At 40.8% G+C, this 16,326-nt stretch overlaps 1 protein-coding gene across 1 annotated transcript in view; it reads right to left on the bottom strand.

Annotated features, from left to right (window-relative positions):
- The window catches only part of LOC111970431 (WD repeat-containing protein 1), a 20,688-nt gene extending 6,012 nt beyond the window's left edge, over positions 1 to 14,676 (bottom strand). The window contains exons 1-10 of the mRNA XM_070445766.1: positions 14,441 to 14,676; positions 13,591 to 13,712; positions 13,286 to 13,376; positions 12,746 to 12,893; positions 11,872 to 12,052; positions 4,807 to 4,884; positions 3,681 to 3,761; positions 2,761 to 2,994; positions 2,141 to 2,233; positions 1,557 to 1,708 (exon numbers count right to left, since the gene is read on the bottom strand). Of these exons, the coding sequence (XP_070301867.1) occupies positions 1,557 to 1,708; positions 2,141 to 2,233; positions 2,761 to 2,994; positions 3,681 to 3,761; positions 4,807 to 4,884; positions 11,872 to 12,052; positions 12,746 to 12,893; positions 13,286 to 13,376; positions 13,591 to 13,712; positions 14,441 to 14,456 (1,196 nt within the window). The 5' untranslated portion in view covers positions 14,457 to 14,676. The remainder of the gene's footprint in view (positions 1 to 1,556; positions 1,709 to 2,140; positions 2,234 to 2,760; positions 2,995 to 3,680; positions 3,762 to 4,806; positions 4,885 to 11,871; positions 12,053 to 12,745; positions 12,894 to 13,285; positions 13,377 to 13,590; positions 13,713 to 14,440) is intronic.
- Positions 14,677 to 16,326: the final 1,650 nt, after the last annotated feature.

Genomic DNA, 16,326 nt, shown 5'->3' with positions numbered 1-16,326 from the left:
GGGGGAGAAATCAACATGTCAATAGATTAACTATTAACTGAACATACCCTTTCCCAGAGGTGTTGACTCGAGTCACAAATATGATGACTTGCAACTCGACTAACACTAATGACTCGTGACTTGGATTTCTGCCTTATGACTTGACACTCTCCAAGCCCAAATATAAAAAAATGGTGCTATTAAAAAAAGTGTGCAGCGCATCAACTCCTCATTTAACGGATTACAGTTTGAATCGGACAGCAGCCAATCAAATTGTGCCAGCTGAGAAAAAGTTGTGCGTGGCAGTGCAGAGGAACGTCGGCGTGTGAATTCAGATGGAGCCCTTGGAAAGATGATACCCAAACATTTTTWTTTTCGGATATAAAGACGACGATGTATCAAAAAATGGCTACCCATTCTCATGGCTACCCATGTAGTTCCATGGAAATATGTTTGTTTATTTGGAAAGTAATAAATAGTTATTTTTAAAAGCATTCATGATTTGCGTAAATGTAATACTAACTARTACCTTTGTTAAAAATATGAAATGGCATTACATTTGGTGAAGAGCACATTATGACTTGTTTAGGACTCAAAACTCAGTTTAGGACTTGAGACTTGCCTGTCTTGACTTGGGACTTGAGTGCTAAGACTTAAGACTTACTTGTGACTTGTAAAACAATGACTTGGTCTCACCTCTGCCCTTTCCAATATCATTAATAGTGTTCAATCAAATGTATTTATAAAGCCCTTTTTACATCAGCAGAAGACAAAGTGCTATACAGCAACCCAGTCTTAAATCCCAAAGAGCAAGTAATGCAGCTGCAGCATTTATACCTAGAAACGCAGGAACCTAGGAAGAAACCACACTCTTCTGTCTGTGCCATAAGAGTACATGACCATTAAGGCCAGATCGTTCTTCAAGACGTTCAAACGGTCATAGATGACCAGCAAGGTCAAATAATCAGTGGTTATAGAGGGTGCAACACGTCAGCACCTCCAGAGTAAATGTTAGTTGGCTTTTCATAGGCGAGCATTCAGAGGTCAAGACAGCAGGTGAGAGCGAGAGGGTTGAAACAGCAGGTCCAGGACAAGGTAGCATGTCCAGTGAACAGGAGGTGTCAAATATACATGTCACTATTGGTTTACGAATGAACATACCGAAAGTACGACATCACAACAGCTATCTTGTCCAATGACAAAAAGTGAATCTCATCATAAGGAAGCAGTATTATTACAAAGCTACCCTCACTAGAGATAAGAGAGAACTGATAAATATTTCAGTGAAATCTGTCTTTTAATCTCATCTTCTACACTAAGTATATGTAACAGTTTAACTTTAGAACGTCCCCTCGCCCCGACCCGGGCACGAACCAGGGACCCTCTGCACACAAGTCACCCACGAAGCATCGTTACCCATCGCTCCACAAAAGCCGCGGCCCTTGCAGAGCAAGGGGAAATACTACTTCAAGGTCTCAAAGCGAGTGACGTCACCGATTGAAACGCTAATAGCGAGCACCACCGCTAACTAGCTAGCCATTTCACATCGGTTACATGTAGAACACTTCTGGACCCACCTGTATTCTTTCTTTGTCACGCTGGTGAAGCGGACCGTGTCATCCATGCTGCAGGTCACCAGCTGGTCGGCCTCGTCCACCGCCATCTTGGTGACAAGGTTGCTGTGGCCCTTCCCTGAGAAGCAGTCGTTCTCCCCGGTCTCCGCATCCCAGTAATGTGGAAGCCACAGTTAAGGATCGTCTGACTGTCACCAGGAGAGGGCAGCAGAGCAGATCTTAACATGAGCTTAACTAACGCAAGGGACCAGAACATTGGTGGTGTGGGCCTCTTGTTAAACTAACAAATGGATACAAGGACATTCGCAGCAGTTATGTGCAGTACATTTATGTAATGGAATATAAGCAGACGTGGTTATTACATTTTATGTGAGTCTTCATTAGGTGCCAATGTTGCTACTGGATTATGAATACACAAGGCTTTGACTATTAGCACTTGAGGGAATTTATTAGGCTCCTTGTGTTCCAAATGCCAACCATCTAGATAAGCCCCATTCATTCAGGGGAAATGGACTGTGCAGAAAACACAGTTCATCATTAATATGCCTCAGTGTTGACACAGCATGCCTTCATTTTCCCAGTGAAAGGATATTGATGTGCCCGTCATGGCTGCCAGAGTAGATGTAAGCCCGCCCCTTGTTTTTGTGAACTGTCAAGGACTGAATGGATTTGCTGTGACCCTGTAAGGCACAATGTGAGAGATTTGTTTAGCACAGTCATCAAATATTCAGTTAAGAACATTCTATTTSACTCAAGTGTCGCAGTTGTGATACTTTCAGTTTTGGCACGAATTTAGCATTTCCAATCAATGTGCAATTTCATGGGTCTCTAGCAAACTGTCAAAATTAACTATTTAATTTTGAGGAATGCTGACAAAACCACTTGTATGCCATCTCCTTTCCWGTTACTGAACTAAGTGCTTGTTTTGAATAACAAGTGACTTGAAGACTATTTTAAAGGCAGATTATGTGATCAGGACAAAGAATGTTTGTAGACACCATGATAAGCTAAGTCAGCTAGGGACCGTTTCTGTGCAGAGCATCAATATCAGGAGATTAAGCCTGCCAGTTGTGTCCAAATTGTAAAAAATAATTAAATATTAAACACCCTCAAGCCCTGACCCTCAATCCCCAACTCTAAGATGTGTTCACACTACACCATATTGCATTCTGAAAACCCTGTAGTGTGAAAGAAGGTTTAGGCTTACCTTGATGGTGCGGAGCGGCCGGTCGGGGTTGCTCTTATCCAGGTAGTTGATGTAGCCCGACAGGGATATGCTGAGCAGATGGTCCTTCTGCCAKAGGCAGCCCAGCTGCTGGTCCATGACGTCGGTGCCAATGTTGAAGGTGGTGAGGGCCATGCTGGTGCCCACATCCCACAGCTTCACAGTCTTGTCACCCGAGGCAGAGATGAGCTGGGAGCTGTCAGGGCTCCAGCTCACCTGAAGGAGAACAGAGGGAAGGAGTGGACCCAGGGTGACAAATAGGCATCACATCACTGTCGGTTATCACAATGCTTTCAGAAGAAACCGGTGCCGCTATAGTTTCTCTTTGGTAATGCAAAATGTACAGTCCCAAGCATTTTATTAAGCAGATGGCTAAGTTAGTCACTACGGTCTTCCTGAGACCTGAAGTAGTCACACWGGAGCTAGACATTCCAACACTGCATTGCATGTCATGGGTTAGAATCCCAGTTCAGATATGCCAGTGATGGAATACATTAGATACACAGTCTAATTATGTTGTTATACTCAATCACCAATTAAAATTCCTAGAAATCAAATATTGTTGGGGGCATGCAAAGTGAAATAGAGGAGTGATGTTTTAAAATGCAGGGGGTACAAGAAAGTCTGACTTTTTTCACAGGAACACATTGCACTTCTAATTTGAAAAGGAAAGCATCCATTTAGTTTGTTTACGTTCAAGTCCCTCTAGCAARTGCATGGCAGCTTTAATCTTGACTGGGTGTTCAACCCTCAGCAGTGAAGCCTGACAAGTTATGCTGAAGAGGAAAAATACTTTTCCATTCTCAGCAGGCTYAAGTAAAAACCCAATGCCTACATGMCTCAAACCACCAGGCAAAGTTGAACGATAAGAGAAACTCCGTAAAAGCCGTCGAGATACTTACGGCATAGACTCCTCCATCGTGGGCCTTCGCTCCGCCCAGAGCCCCAAGCTTCTCGCCAGTCTTTCCGTCGTATAGGAAGATCTAGGAAAACAGGGCAATGTGACACTTCTAGTAAGAACCAGTACTGTAGGGTAAAATTGAATTTCAAGAGCCACGTAGAAACACTRGTCTACTACTGCCTTCCAGTCAGCAATTGTCGGTTCACTGGAAAGTATCTGACAATGTGCTGAGTCACAGCTGTTTTCTACTGTACTTCTAATCCCCCTCCACCACACACATTCACAAAAATATACTGAACAAAAATAAAACGCAACATTCAACAATTGAGTTACAGTTTATATAAGGAAATCAATTGAAATAAATTCATTAGGCCCTAATCTACYGATTTCATGACTGGGCAGGGGGGCAGCCATGGGTGGGCTTAGGCCCACCCAATCAGAATTTGTTTTCCCCACAAAAGGGCTTAATTACAGACAAAYGTACTCCTCAGTTTCACCAGCTGTCCGGGTGGCTGTTCTCAGACGATCCCGCAGGTGAAGAAGCCAGATGTGGAGGTCCTGGGCTGGCGTGGTTACACGTGGTCTGTGGTTGAGGCCGGTCGGGTGTACTGCCATATTCTCTAAAATGACGTTGGAGACGGCTTATGGTAGAGAAATTAACATAAAATTCTAGCAACAGCTCTGGTGGACATTCCTGCAGTCAGCATGCCAATTGCACACTCCCTCAACTTGAGACATCTGTGGCATTGTGTGACAAAACCTTTGAGTGGACATTTGTCCCCAGCCCAAGGTGCACCTGTGTAATGATCATGCTGTTTAATCAGCTTATTGATATGCCACACCTGTCAGGTGGATGGATTWTCTTGGCAAAAGAAGAAATGCCCACCAAATTTGATAGAATAAGCTTTTTGAGCATATGGAAAATGTCTGAAATCTTTTATTTCGACTCATGAAACATGGGACTAACACTTTACATGTTGCGTGTATATTTTTGTTCAGTATAAAATACAATGCTAGAAGAATTAAGACAGGCTGTCAATGTCCGGCCAACTGTGGTGGGTTCTGAGACCACCTTAGTGATGCTGGGTCCCTGACCATGGAGCAGCTCTGGTAGCTAGCGGACTCACCTGACCATCAGCGCCAGCCGTACAGAAGCGGTTCCCGTCTGGAGAGAAACGCACGCAGTTGACAAACCGGCTGTGGTCCTAGGATGGGGTAGGAGATTGTTAGACACTTGAGCTTTTCCAAAAATAAGGACTATTAACTAATGATTTTCTGGTTAATTTAAGCTACATTTGTATATTGGTTGTTGTCTATCAATTATACTGTCAAGTTTAAGTCTCTTGAAAATATTGCAAGTAATTTGACAGTTACCTGACTAACTCATTGATCCAACTTCCTACAAACCCATTCTCTTTTAAAACAGAGAATATACACAAACAGAAGGGACAACCTACTTCTGGAGACCCTTTGCAGAAATTCTTCAGAGGAATTTCAGTTGTTTCGTTACATAAGGTTCCCTTTTCAACCAGCAGTGACACCCATATAGTAGATCTCATAAGTCTCAATTATTCCGTAGTCTCTGATGAAACTTCATGGGAAAAAGCCTACATGGAGCTCAGACMGGCACCAACAAACACAGCAGCGTGAATATCAAAAGCAAGTCAGTGCCAAAATACTTGATCTAAACGCAATGCTCTTAACTCTTGGCGCACAGATCCCTTTAGCGGGATCATTTTCGGCAACATCCGCTGAATTGCAGAGCGCTAAATTAAAATTAAAATACAAAAAATATTTAATATCATGAAATCACAAGTGCAATATACCAAAACACAGTTTAGCTTGTTGTTAATCCACCTGTCGTGTCAGATTTTGAAAATAAGCTTTACAGCGACAGCAAACCAAGCGTTTGTGTGAGGACATCGATCAGTAGACAAAACATTACAAACAGCTAGCAGCAAAGTAGCTTGGTCACGAAAGTCAGAAAAGCAATAAAATGATTCGCTTACATTTGATGATCTTCGGATGTTTGCACTCACGAGACTCCCAGTTACACAAAATGTTTGTTTTGTTCGATAAAGATTATTTTTATATCCAAAAACCTCCATTTGGTTGGCGTGTTTTGATGAGTAATCCACAGGCTCGTACAGGTCATGACAGGCAGGCAAATTCCAAATAGTATCCGTAAAGTTCGTAGAAACATGTCAAACATGTTTTATAATCAATCCTCAGGTTGTTTTTAACATAAATAAATCGATAATATTTCAACCGGAAGGTAAACTATTCAATACAAGAGAGAAAGAAAATGTCTAGCTACCACTGTCGCGCGCATGAACTAATAGAAGGACATCTGGCAGTCCACTGACACGATGTGATAAATCTTGCTAATTTTTCAGAATAAAAGCTTGAAACTATGTCTAAAGACTGTTCACACACAGTGGAAGCCATAGGAAGAGGAATCTGGTTGATATCCCTTTAAATGGGAGGAAAGGCAGGCAATGGAACAGGGATTTTTCAAAATAAGAGGCACTTCCTGGTTAGATTTCCTCCGGTTTTCACCTGCAAAATCAGTTCTGTTATACACAGACAATATTTTGACAGTTTTGGAAACTTTAAAGTGTTTTCTATCCTAATCTGCCAATTATATGCATATTCTAGCATCTGGGCCTGAGAAATAGGCAGCTTACTTTGGGAATGTTATTATTCCAAACATAAAAATACTGCCCCCTAGCTTCTTAAAATGACTATCAAGGAGTATGAGATTAGCGGAATCAGGATGTGCTTGAATGGAGACTGCAACATTCTGACAAATAGATAACACTATCTTGCCTCGTTTGACCGCATATAGTTTTAAAATTACTGATTGAAAGGGGTATCCCATTTGCATCCTAACTAATAGACCAAATGGTAATGTTCAGCACTACAGCAGAAGTGATTTAATCTCTACGAGTGAGGTCATGTGCTTAATAAGTATATCTGTTACAGAGGAGTGTAAATGCTTTTTTTTTTTAGGCTGGATCACGTTGAATTGTAGGTTTTAATTCTGTAATGTATTGATTGTTGTTCCCCCCCCCAATATTTTTGCTAAATTAGCCTAATGGGACTCAAATGTAGATTTGTAAGCACTAAATGTGTATGGACTTGGCCCAAGACCACAAACAGGGACTGGTGGCAGCCTGTAGCGAACCCTAGTCCGGACTAGAGGTCGACCGATTAATCGGGGCCGATTTCAAGTTTTCATAACAATCGGAAATCGGTATTTTTGGGCGCCGATTTGCCGATTTTTTTTTTTTTAACAATCGGAAATCGGTATTTTTGGGCGCCGATTTGCCGATTTTTTTTTTTTTACACATTTATTTAACTAGGCAAGTCAGTTAAGAACACATTCTTATTTTCAATGACGGCCTAGGAACGTTCTGCCTCGTTTAGGGGCAGAACGACAGATTTTTAACCTTGTCAGCTCGGGGGATCCAATCTTGCATTGATTACATTGCACTCCACGGGGAGCCTGCCTGTTAGCGAATGCAGTAAGCTAAGGTAAGTTGCTAGCTAGCATTAAACTTATCTTATTAAAAAAACAATCAATCAATGACTGTCATTGCTCCAATGTGTACTTAACCATAAACATCAATGCCTTTCTTAAAATCAATACACAAGTATATATATTTTTAAACCTGCATATTTAGCTAAAAGAAATCCAGGTTAGCAGGCAATATTAACCAGGTGAAATTGTYTCATTTCTCTTGCYTTCATTGCACGCAGAGTCAGGGTATATGCAACAGTTTGGGCTCTTTGCGAACTAATTTGCCAGAACTTTACGTAATTATGACAACATTGAAGGTTGTGCAATGTAACAGGAATATTTAGACTCATGGATGCCACCCGTTAGATAAAATACGGAACGGAATAAACGTTTTGTTTGAGGTGATAGTTTCCAGATTAGTCGACGCGTTATAATTCCTGCAATAACTTGCGGCTGAATTTGAAAGGGGTTCCTTCGTTATTTTACCGTTCATGTCTTCCATAGAGAATGTCTTGATCTACTTCAAATAAGGTCTGTGTTTTGTGCAGACTTAAACCGCCTCGACGTTTTGATACCCATGTAAATCTCACTAGGATAAGGTAACGTTTGTCAACATATTTTCATAAATCCACTCTACAATTTTTTTTTTATCTTCGCTTATATTTAGCCAATATTGATCAGAGTTACCTTGTCCTATGGATATCTACACAGTTATAAAATTGGCACGGTGATGTAAGCCTACACGAAACACAGACCTTATTTTAAGTGAATCTAAAAATATCCTATGGAATAAATTAAGGAAGCGCTTTTCAGATTTTGCTAGGTGTCATGGGAATTATGACTCGCACTTTGGTTGTCTATTCTRACCATGCCCATTATTAAAATAGGATTTCCTGCATATAGAAATTAAAGTTTGTTTTCAACATTCATCACAGGTAACTTACTCTATTTTTATTCAAACAGTTGAGCATTTCTCTAAGCAGACTCTTCAGTATCATTGTCACTTCAGAGCTGTGTGCGTGTGTGTATTTATGTATTATATTAAGTTAAAATAAAAGTGTTCATTGTTCATTCAGTATTGTTGCAATTGTCATTATTACAAAAATGTGTGTGTGTATGATATATATATATATTTTTTAATTATAAAATCGGCCGATTAATCGGTATCGGCTTTTTTGTCCTCCAATAATCAGTATCGGCATTGAAAAAATCATAATCGGTCGACGTCTAGTCCAGACACATCATTCCAAAACTGCAAAAAAGCTGACTGCTCCAAGGCAGGTAGTGTTTGCTAAGCATAATGCACCACCTTTTTTTRCCCCAAAAAGGATACTTATTGAATAAGTTGAGGTCAGTCTGTACTTCCCCTATTCACACTTTCAAAATGTAGGAATGAAGTTGACGTGAAAGTACATAAAACACTGATCCTGAGAAACTGAGAACCACTCAAAAGTAGTCAGGAATGTACAGTGCATTTGGAAAGTATTCAAACCCCTGGACTTTTTCCGCATTTTGTTACATTAGACTTATTCTAAAATAAATTTTGCAATCTACACACAATACCGCATAATGACAAAGCAAAAAKTGATTTTTATKAAATGTAAGCAAAATTCAGACCTTTTACTCAGTACTTTGTTGAAGCACCTTTGGCAGCGAGTCTTCTTGGGTATGACGCTACAAGCTTGGCACACCTGTATTTGGGGAGTTCCTCCCATTCTTATCTGCAGATCCTCTCAAGCTCTGTCAGGTTGGATGGGGAGCGTTGCTGCACAGCTATTTTCAGGTCTCTCAAGAGCTGTTTGATTAAGTTCAAGTCTGGGCTCTGGTTTGGCCACTCAAGGACATTCAGAGACTTGGCCTGAAGCCACTCCTGCATTGTCTTGGCTGTGTGGGTCATTGTTCTGTTGGAAGGTGAACCTCGCCCCAGTATGAGGTCCTGAGCATTCTGGAGCAGGTTCATCAAGGATCTCCKTGTACTTTGCTCTGTTCATCTCTCCCTCAATCCTGACTAGTCTCCCAGTCACTGAAAAACATCCCCACAGCATGATGCTCCCACCACCATGCTTCACCGTAGGGATGYTGCAAGGTTTCCTCCAGACGTGATGTTTGACATTCAGGCCAAAGAGATCAATCTTGGTTTCATCAGACCATAGAATGTTGTTTCTCATGGTCTCAGAGAACTTTAGGTGCCTTTTGGCAATCTCCAAGCGGGCTGCAATGTGCCTTTTACTGAAGAGTGGCTTCCGTCTGGCCACTACCATAAAGGCCTGATTGGTGGAGTGCGGCAAAGATGGTTGTCCTTCTGGACGGTTCTCCCATCTCCACAGAGGAAATCTGGAGCCCCGTCAGAGTGACCATCCGGTTCTTGGGCACCTCCKTGACCAAGGCCGTTCTCCCCTGAACTGCTCAGTTTAGCCGGGCYGCCAGCTCTAGGAAGAGTCTTGGTGGTTCCAAACTGCTCACATTTAAGAATGATGGAGGCAATTGTGTTCTTGGGGACCTTCAATGCGGCAGACATTTTTGGTACCTTTCCCCAGATCTGTGCCTTGACACAATCCTGTCTCGGAACTCATGGCTTGGTTTTTGCTCTGACATACACTGTCAACTGTGGAGGTTATATAGAGACTTTCCAAATCAAGTCCAATCGATTGAATTTACAAGAGGTGGACTCCAATCAAGTTGTAGAAACATCAAGGATGATCAATGGAAACAGGATGCATCTGAGCTCAATTTCAAGTGTCATAGCAAAGGGTCAGTTTTATTTATTTTTTGCAAAAATTCAACAACAAAAAACTGTTTTCGTTTTGTAATTGTGTGTAGATTGATGAGGAAGAAATGCATTTAATCCATTTTAGAATAAGGTTAGAAGATAACAAAACATGGAAAAGGTCAAGGGGTCCAAATAAACTGTAAATGCATAGGCCCAAGACCAGAGTGTAGTTCACCTTGACTACAATATTTTCAATATGTTCACTACAGAGTGTTCTTTGCTGTTCTGGAACCCTCTTTAAATTAGAGATGGAGGGGGGAAAAAAGATACAGTAGAATATTAGTCGGATGTACCCGCACCAAAATTCCAGTATTTGTCCTTGATAGTTTGCTCTCCATCTTCTTTTTAAACAGTGAGCTAATTTGTTTTCATCACTTTATTTCCATGACTGATCAAAACTCACTTTCTCATGGCTCGCACGTCACTCAGCAGCAGACATATGGTGAGCAATAACATCAAGTCACAAAATAGTCGCAATACATATCGTATCAGCACCAAAGTATCATGGTAATATCCTATCATGAGGTCCATGGTAATTCCCAGCCCTACTTTAAAGCCTCATCAGAAATACTCCACTTTTCCTTTTTTAAATAGAGAAAATCTGCAACATGTTAACCAGACTAATGTCATCAGCAGCTCAGCACCATGAGCTAAGTGACTGAGATACTGTCAAAATCTCCTTTCGCACTTTAAAAAGAAACCAAAGTTGGCTTGACTCCTACACACACTGATACGTTCCATGGTCAACAAATGTATGGCTTTCCAGTGGTGTAAAGTACTACTTAAGTCATTTTTTGGGGGTCTGTACTTTACTATTTATATTTTAAATAACTACATTCCTAAAGAAAAGAAAAAAAAGGTACTTTTTACTTCATACATTTTCCATGGTACTCATTATATTTTGAAAGCTTAGCAAGACATGAAAATGGTCCAATTCAGACTTATCAAGAAAACATCTTTGGTCATCCCTACTGCCTCTGATCTGGCGGACTCACTAAACAAAAATGCTTAATTAATTTGTAAAGGTGTTGGGGTGTGCCCCTGGCTATCCGTAAATAAAAAATAAAAATGGTGCCGTATATATATAATGATATATATATATATATATAATGATTTTTAAATGGTTTATATACTTTTGATACTTACATATATTATAAACCAAATACTTTGACTTACTCAAGTAGTAATTTACTGGGTGACTCACTTTTACTTGAGTAACTTTCTATTAAGGTATCTTTCACTCAAGTATGACAATTGAGTACTTTTCCCACCATGGCTTCCGCCCGTGCTCACGACAGGGCTAACCGAGTGAAAAGGGCTATAGTACCAAAAGGAAATACAAAAKAAAATCCAGAACCAATTCCCAAATTTCTTCAGAAATGTCAGACACATTGGCCTTTTCTAATTTGGGGAAAAGTCTGTACTCTGCCCTCTCTCTGTAACTCACAAACCGATAAGTGGTCAAGTGGAGTGTCAATTAGTTAGTAGGCAAACGGAAGACTCTCCTCCCCTCCTCAATAGCCTCCTTTTGGCGATGAAACAAGTATATCCTACCAGAGTCCTTTTACCGAAGAGTTCTGAAATCTGKCACCCCCCTTTYAATCAGCWAATTGCTTTCTTSTAGGAGAAAAGCTTGCAAACATTTAAAAACGATATGCTACTTATCSTTTTATCTACAAAATGTCTTTCKCAACTAGCTAAATTTGAAGTCAATTTATACATTTATTTTGGGATTACATCCTGTAAACGTCAGTTGCCTGATGCACAATTGGAGTAGTAATTTCATACAAGCACATTTTCGTCCACTTTCCCTCTCCGCCTCTGCTCGATTACCTTTTTCTAAAAAAGGAGGAGGCCAGAGACACATGAGTTGAGACTCATTGAGAAAAGGCCACTCACTGTGCTTGAGAACTTGAACTTGAAAGGGGGTCCCTCAAAGAAGGCCCCYCAGTTGTCATCACTGCCGGTGATGAGGCGGTAGGGGCGAGTCTGCTTTATGTCCACGCTGTTGATGATTTTGGAGTGGCCCGAGATCTCGCCCACTGAGGAGCCAGTGTCCCACAGGAACACAGCCCCAAACCTGGAAGGAAGAACACACACATTTACAAAGTGGGACAAGAGATGATGCAYTGCAAAATGTGCAGCGATTCACTAGATAGAAGCAAATCATTCATAAGTGCATAGATGAAAGAGGCAACCGTATCCAAGTTTTAGGGGAGTTATGAAAGTCTTGGGTGAAGGGTGTTTTTGAATTCATCTTCTGACATGTCCCAAAATCACATTTTAAATGGGTTCAAGCAATATCTAGTAATTGAATATTCAATTCATGTCAGATACTGGAATGTTTACAACCGGGTTAGCCACTACAGTTGAGAGCTGTTGCCCCAACATGCTGGGGACATGTTCAGAAGACAAAACAGGAGGAAGCAATTGAAAAAAAGGAGGCATCACCTGAACATACCCATTAAGGATGTTCATTTTAGTTTCAAAAGAGTTTCTGTCTTATGCCTACTGAACACAACCCTGATTCAGCTGATCATGATTCTATAATTGATGGACATGTTATTGCTGATGTGGAACAAAAACCTGCACACCCCGTAATGCATTAACAGCTGACCTAAAGCTTATACAATCCTCTACGACATACAATCATTGTTCACCAAAGTGTAAATGCTGCACTGTTAGCAGGACCTGAGCTCTTATTTGGAAAATAACGTTACAGGCACCATGTCCCTGTCCTGCATGTGGTCTGAACTAGGCCCTACAGACTTACTTCTCACGTCCCTCTCCCACACAAGCAATCCTTTTGCTGTCCTCAGTCCAGGCGATGTCCTTGATTTTGCCCCCGAAAGGCTGGTACTCGTACTTCAGAAGGTGCTCCTTCTGGGTAGTGTCCCAGATACGGATCTTACCAGACACATCTGTAGGAAACATATGTGAACATTGTAGATTTGGCATCACTACCATAAAAATTATCTCTGCCCATTTGGCTTTGTGCAAGTGAGATGTTCTCCACAGAAACCACATGCATGAGAAGACTAGGTACAGGGCTTGTCACTATTCACAATTAAGACAAATCCATTGACAGATGAGATCTGAGTGAATTTGAAAAAGCGTTCACGTTTCTTGGCATGTTTTATGATAAGACATGATTTATTAGGATCCCATTAGCCAACAGCTAGTCTTACTGYGGTCTCACAACTTAAAATACATTAAAATACATTAACATGTAGTGTCTATGCGCGTGCATCTATCAGTTACACATGCATGTCAGTACATACACACAACAAGTAGGACATAACTATCTAGCTACCTCCAGACGCAATGTAGAAGCCACTGGGAGCGTACTTGGCAACAGTAACTTGATGAGGGTGCTCGGTGTAGATGTCAGCTATGGCAGGGTTCTGTCAGAGATGAAGGCAAAACTTGAACGTTAGTACAGGTTCTCACACACACAATATAGACTGGGGAAGAGGTTATATCCTTTAATAAAATCTGACCAGCCCAGTTCACACATTGTACTGTACATGAACACACCCAAATATAGGCCTGTGAGTTTCAGGTTATCAGCTGCCAACAATGTGTCAGGTGATATGTTCATTTGATTTAAGGAATTACATCTATGTTCCTGATGATGACACTCTTCCCATTGGTGTAGAGGAAGTTGTTGCCTTTGGGATCTCCACCAAGGACTTTGGCAACTCCTCGTTCCATCTGCGGGAGGCTGGCAAACACATGCTCTGTGTGAACGACAAGGAAGTGTGTATTATTATCATCATCATCATCCAGGTTAGTCTAGGCATTGACCTATTTGGTTGGTAAATAACATACACATCAAGATCAGCCTACAGCAGCTGTAAAAACGGACAAATCAAAACTATACTTCAATCAATTAATACAAACTAAATGACACTTGCTTGTATTATGTATGATGCCAGGCCTCTGAAATGCATAACAGACGACCTGTAATAGCCTTCCGTCACAAAGACAATAAATAGGCCGTCATGTACCTCTGCTTTTAGCTGATTCATTAACTACACGTTAGCAGATAAATGTAAAATATGCATACGACTGTGTAGTCTTACTAAAATCACGCACACACATTCAGTGACATGTCAACAACGCGTTGCATATTTCGTGCAGAAATCGAGATTGAAATTGTTTGTAGGAAATATGGCAAAATCGAGTAGGTTCCCTTTCAAGCTCCATCCAATGAGAGGAAACTCAACTCAATTATGAATACGTGGCTATTTACCTAGTTACAGAAGAACTTTAGCACCGGTGTGATGTCTCAAGACAAGAAATGTGATTGAAATTGCAGAATGGGCGAGGTTAGTGCTTACACACGTAGTTACAGTAGCTAGCTAGCTGTTTCTCTGTGGTGAAGCACTATTTGTACTGAGGGAACGATTAAAGGTCCATCTTTAATGTATATAATTTAAAAAATGAAACTAATAAAACGACTTACTCAATTCATAGGTCATATTCGCAGATTTTGTATTAATTCCTCCGATGAATGAAACGCCAAACCTCCCTTATCCACCAGCAGTTCTGGACTCTGCTAATCGCACAAACACGGAAGCGAACGGCACTCTCCGTATGCCTAGCTTTGCCCATATATAGTAAACTCAGCTTCGACGCGAGCAGCTGTCGCCCACTAGACTTGCGCTTACTTGCCTGTCGAGGAAATGACGTTACCTTGAATAGTCAAGTAATTCAAGAAGATACCCAACAAGGTAAATAAAGGACACTTTGCCCCAGAGGTTATGGAATCGATGTGATGACAAATAGGTAAAAAATAACTATTTTAAAACCTAACACACTCATACAGCTATGCAAGCATCAGCACTGGATGTGGGGATGGGGGATCCCCAGCACAGGCGGCTGGTGGCACCTTAATTAGGTAGGACAGGCTCATTGTAATGACTGGAACGGAATTAATGAAACGGTATCAAACACATGGTTTCCATGTTTTACATTTGAGTCATTAACGCACAGGGTTTCCCAAACTCAGTCCTGGGCCGCGAGTCCTGTTTCTAAACACTACCTCATTAATGTGGATGCTACCATGATTACGGATAGTCCTGAATGAATGGTGAATAATGATGAGTGAGAAAGTTACAGACGCACAAATAGCATACCCCCAAAACATGCTAACCTCGCACCATTACAATAACACGGGAGTTTAGTATTTTCTTTGGGGGGGTATAATATTTGTGCATCTGTAACTCTCTCACTCATTATTCACGAATTCAGGACTATCCATAATCATGGTGGCATCCACATTAATGTAGAAGTGTTTAGAAACATATTATATTCTTATTTACAACAAAAAGTGACTCCAAAATGACACACMACATTATTTACCATWKATTTCTATTGGGCACAAAATAATCRGAAACACAACCAAAACAAATAGCAAATGCATCCAACATGTTTGTAGAGTCACGAGCTTGATGTAATCATTGCGTGTTAGGAATATGGGACCAAATACTAAACTTTTGACCTACTTTAAATATGTGGATTTGTCCCAATACTTTTGGTCCCCTAAAATGTGGGGGGGGGGGGCTATGTACAAAGAGTGCTTTAATTTCTAAACTGTTCACCTGATATGGACAAAAATAACCTCAAATTAAAGCTTTAAACTCATAGTCAAATCAAATCAAATGTATTTATATAGCCCTTCTTACATCAGCTGATATCTCAAATTGCTGTACAGAAACCCAGCCTAAAACCGCAAACAGCAAGCAATGCAGGTGTAGAAGCACGGTGGCGAGGGAAAACTCCCTAGAAAGGCCAAAACCTAGGAAGAAACCTAGAGAGGAACTAGGCTATGAGGGGTGGCCAGTCCTCTTCTTTTATCAATGTTTATTATGAGTATTTATGCAAAATCACCGGATGTTTTGGAATTAAAACATTACTGCACGTAACGCGCCAATGTAAACTGAGATTTTTTTWWATATATATATGCACATTATCGAACAAAACATAAATGTATTGTGTAACATGATGTTATATGACTCATCTGATGAAGATGTTCAAAGGTTAGTGATTAATTTTATCTCTATTTGTGGGTTTTGTGAAAGCTACCTTTGCTGTGAAAGAAATGTCTGTGCTTTTTTGGATTTGGTGGTGAGCTAACATAAATATATGTAGTGTTTTCGCTGTAAAACATTTTTAAAAATCGGACATTATCTTTCATTTGCTGTATTGGACTTATTTTATTTTTGAATTTCCCGCGCTGCCTTTTCAGTGGAATGTGGGGCGGAACCCCTGTCCTAGACAGGTTAACTGATTTTTGTCCTCTGARGTCCTTGGGTAGGCAGAGGGAGTCTGGAAGGGCATCAAGGAATC

This window comes from Salvelinus sp. IW2-2015, linkage group LG11, assembly GCF_002910315.2.
Source record: "Salvelinus sp. IW2-2015 linkage group LG11, ASM291031v2, whole genome shotgun sequence".
Taxonomy (NCBI): Eukaryota; Metazoa; Chordata; class Actinopteri; order Salmoniformes; family Salmonidae; genus Salvelinus; species Salvelinus sp. IW2-2015.
The sequence above is the reverse complement of the archived record's forward strand: the minus strand, read 5'-3'. Positions and strand labels throughout refer to the sequence as shown.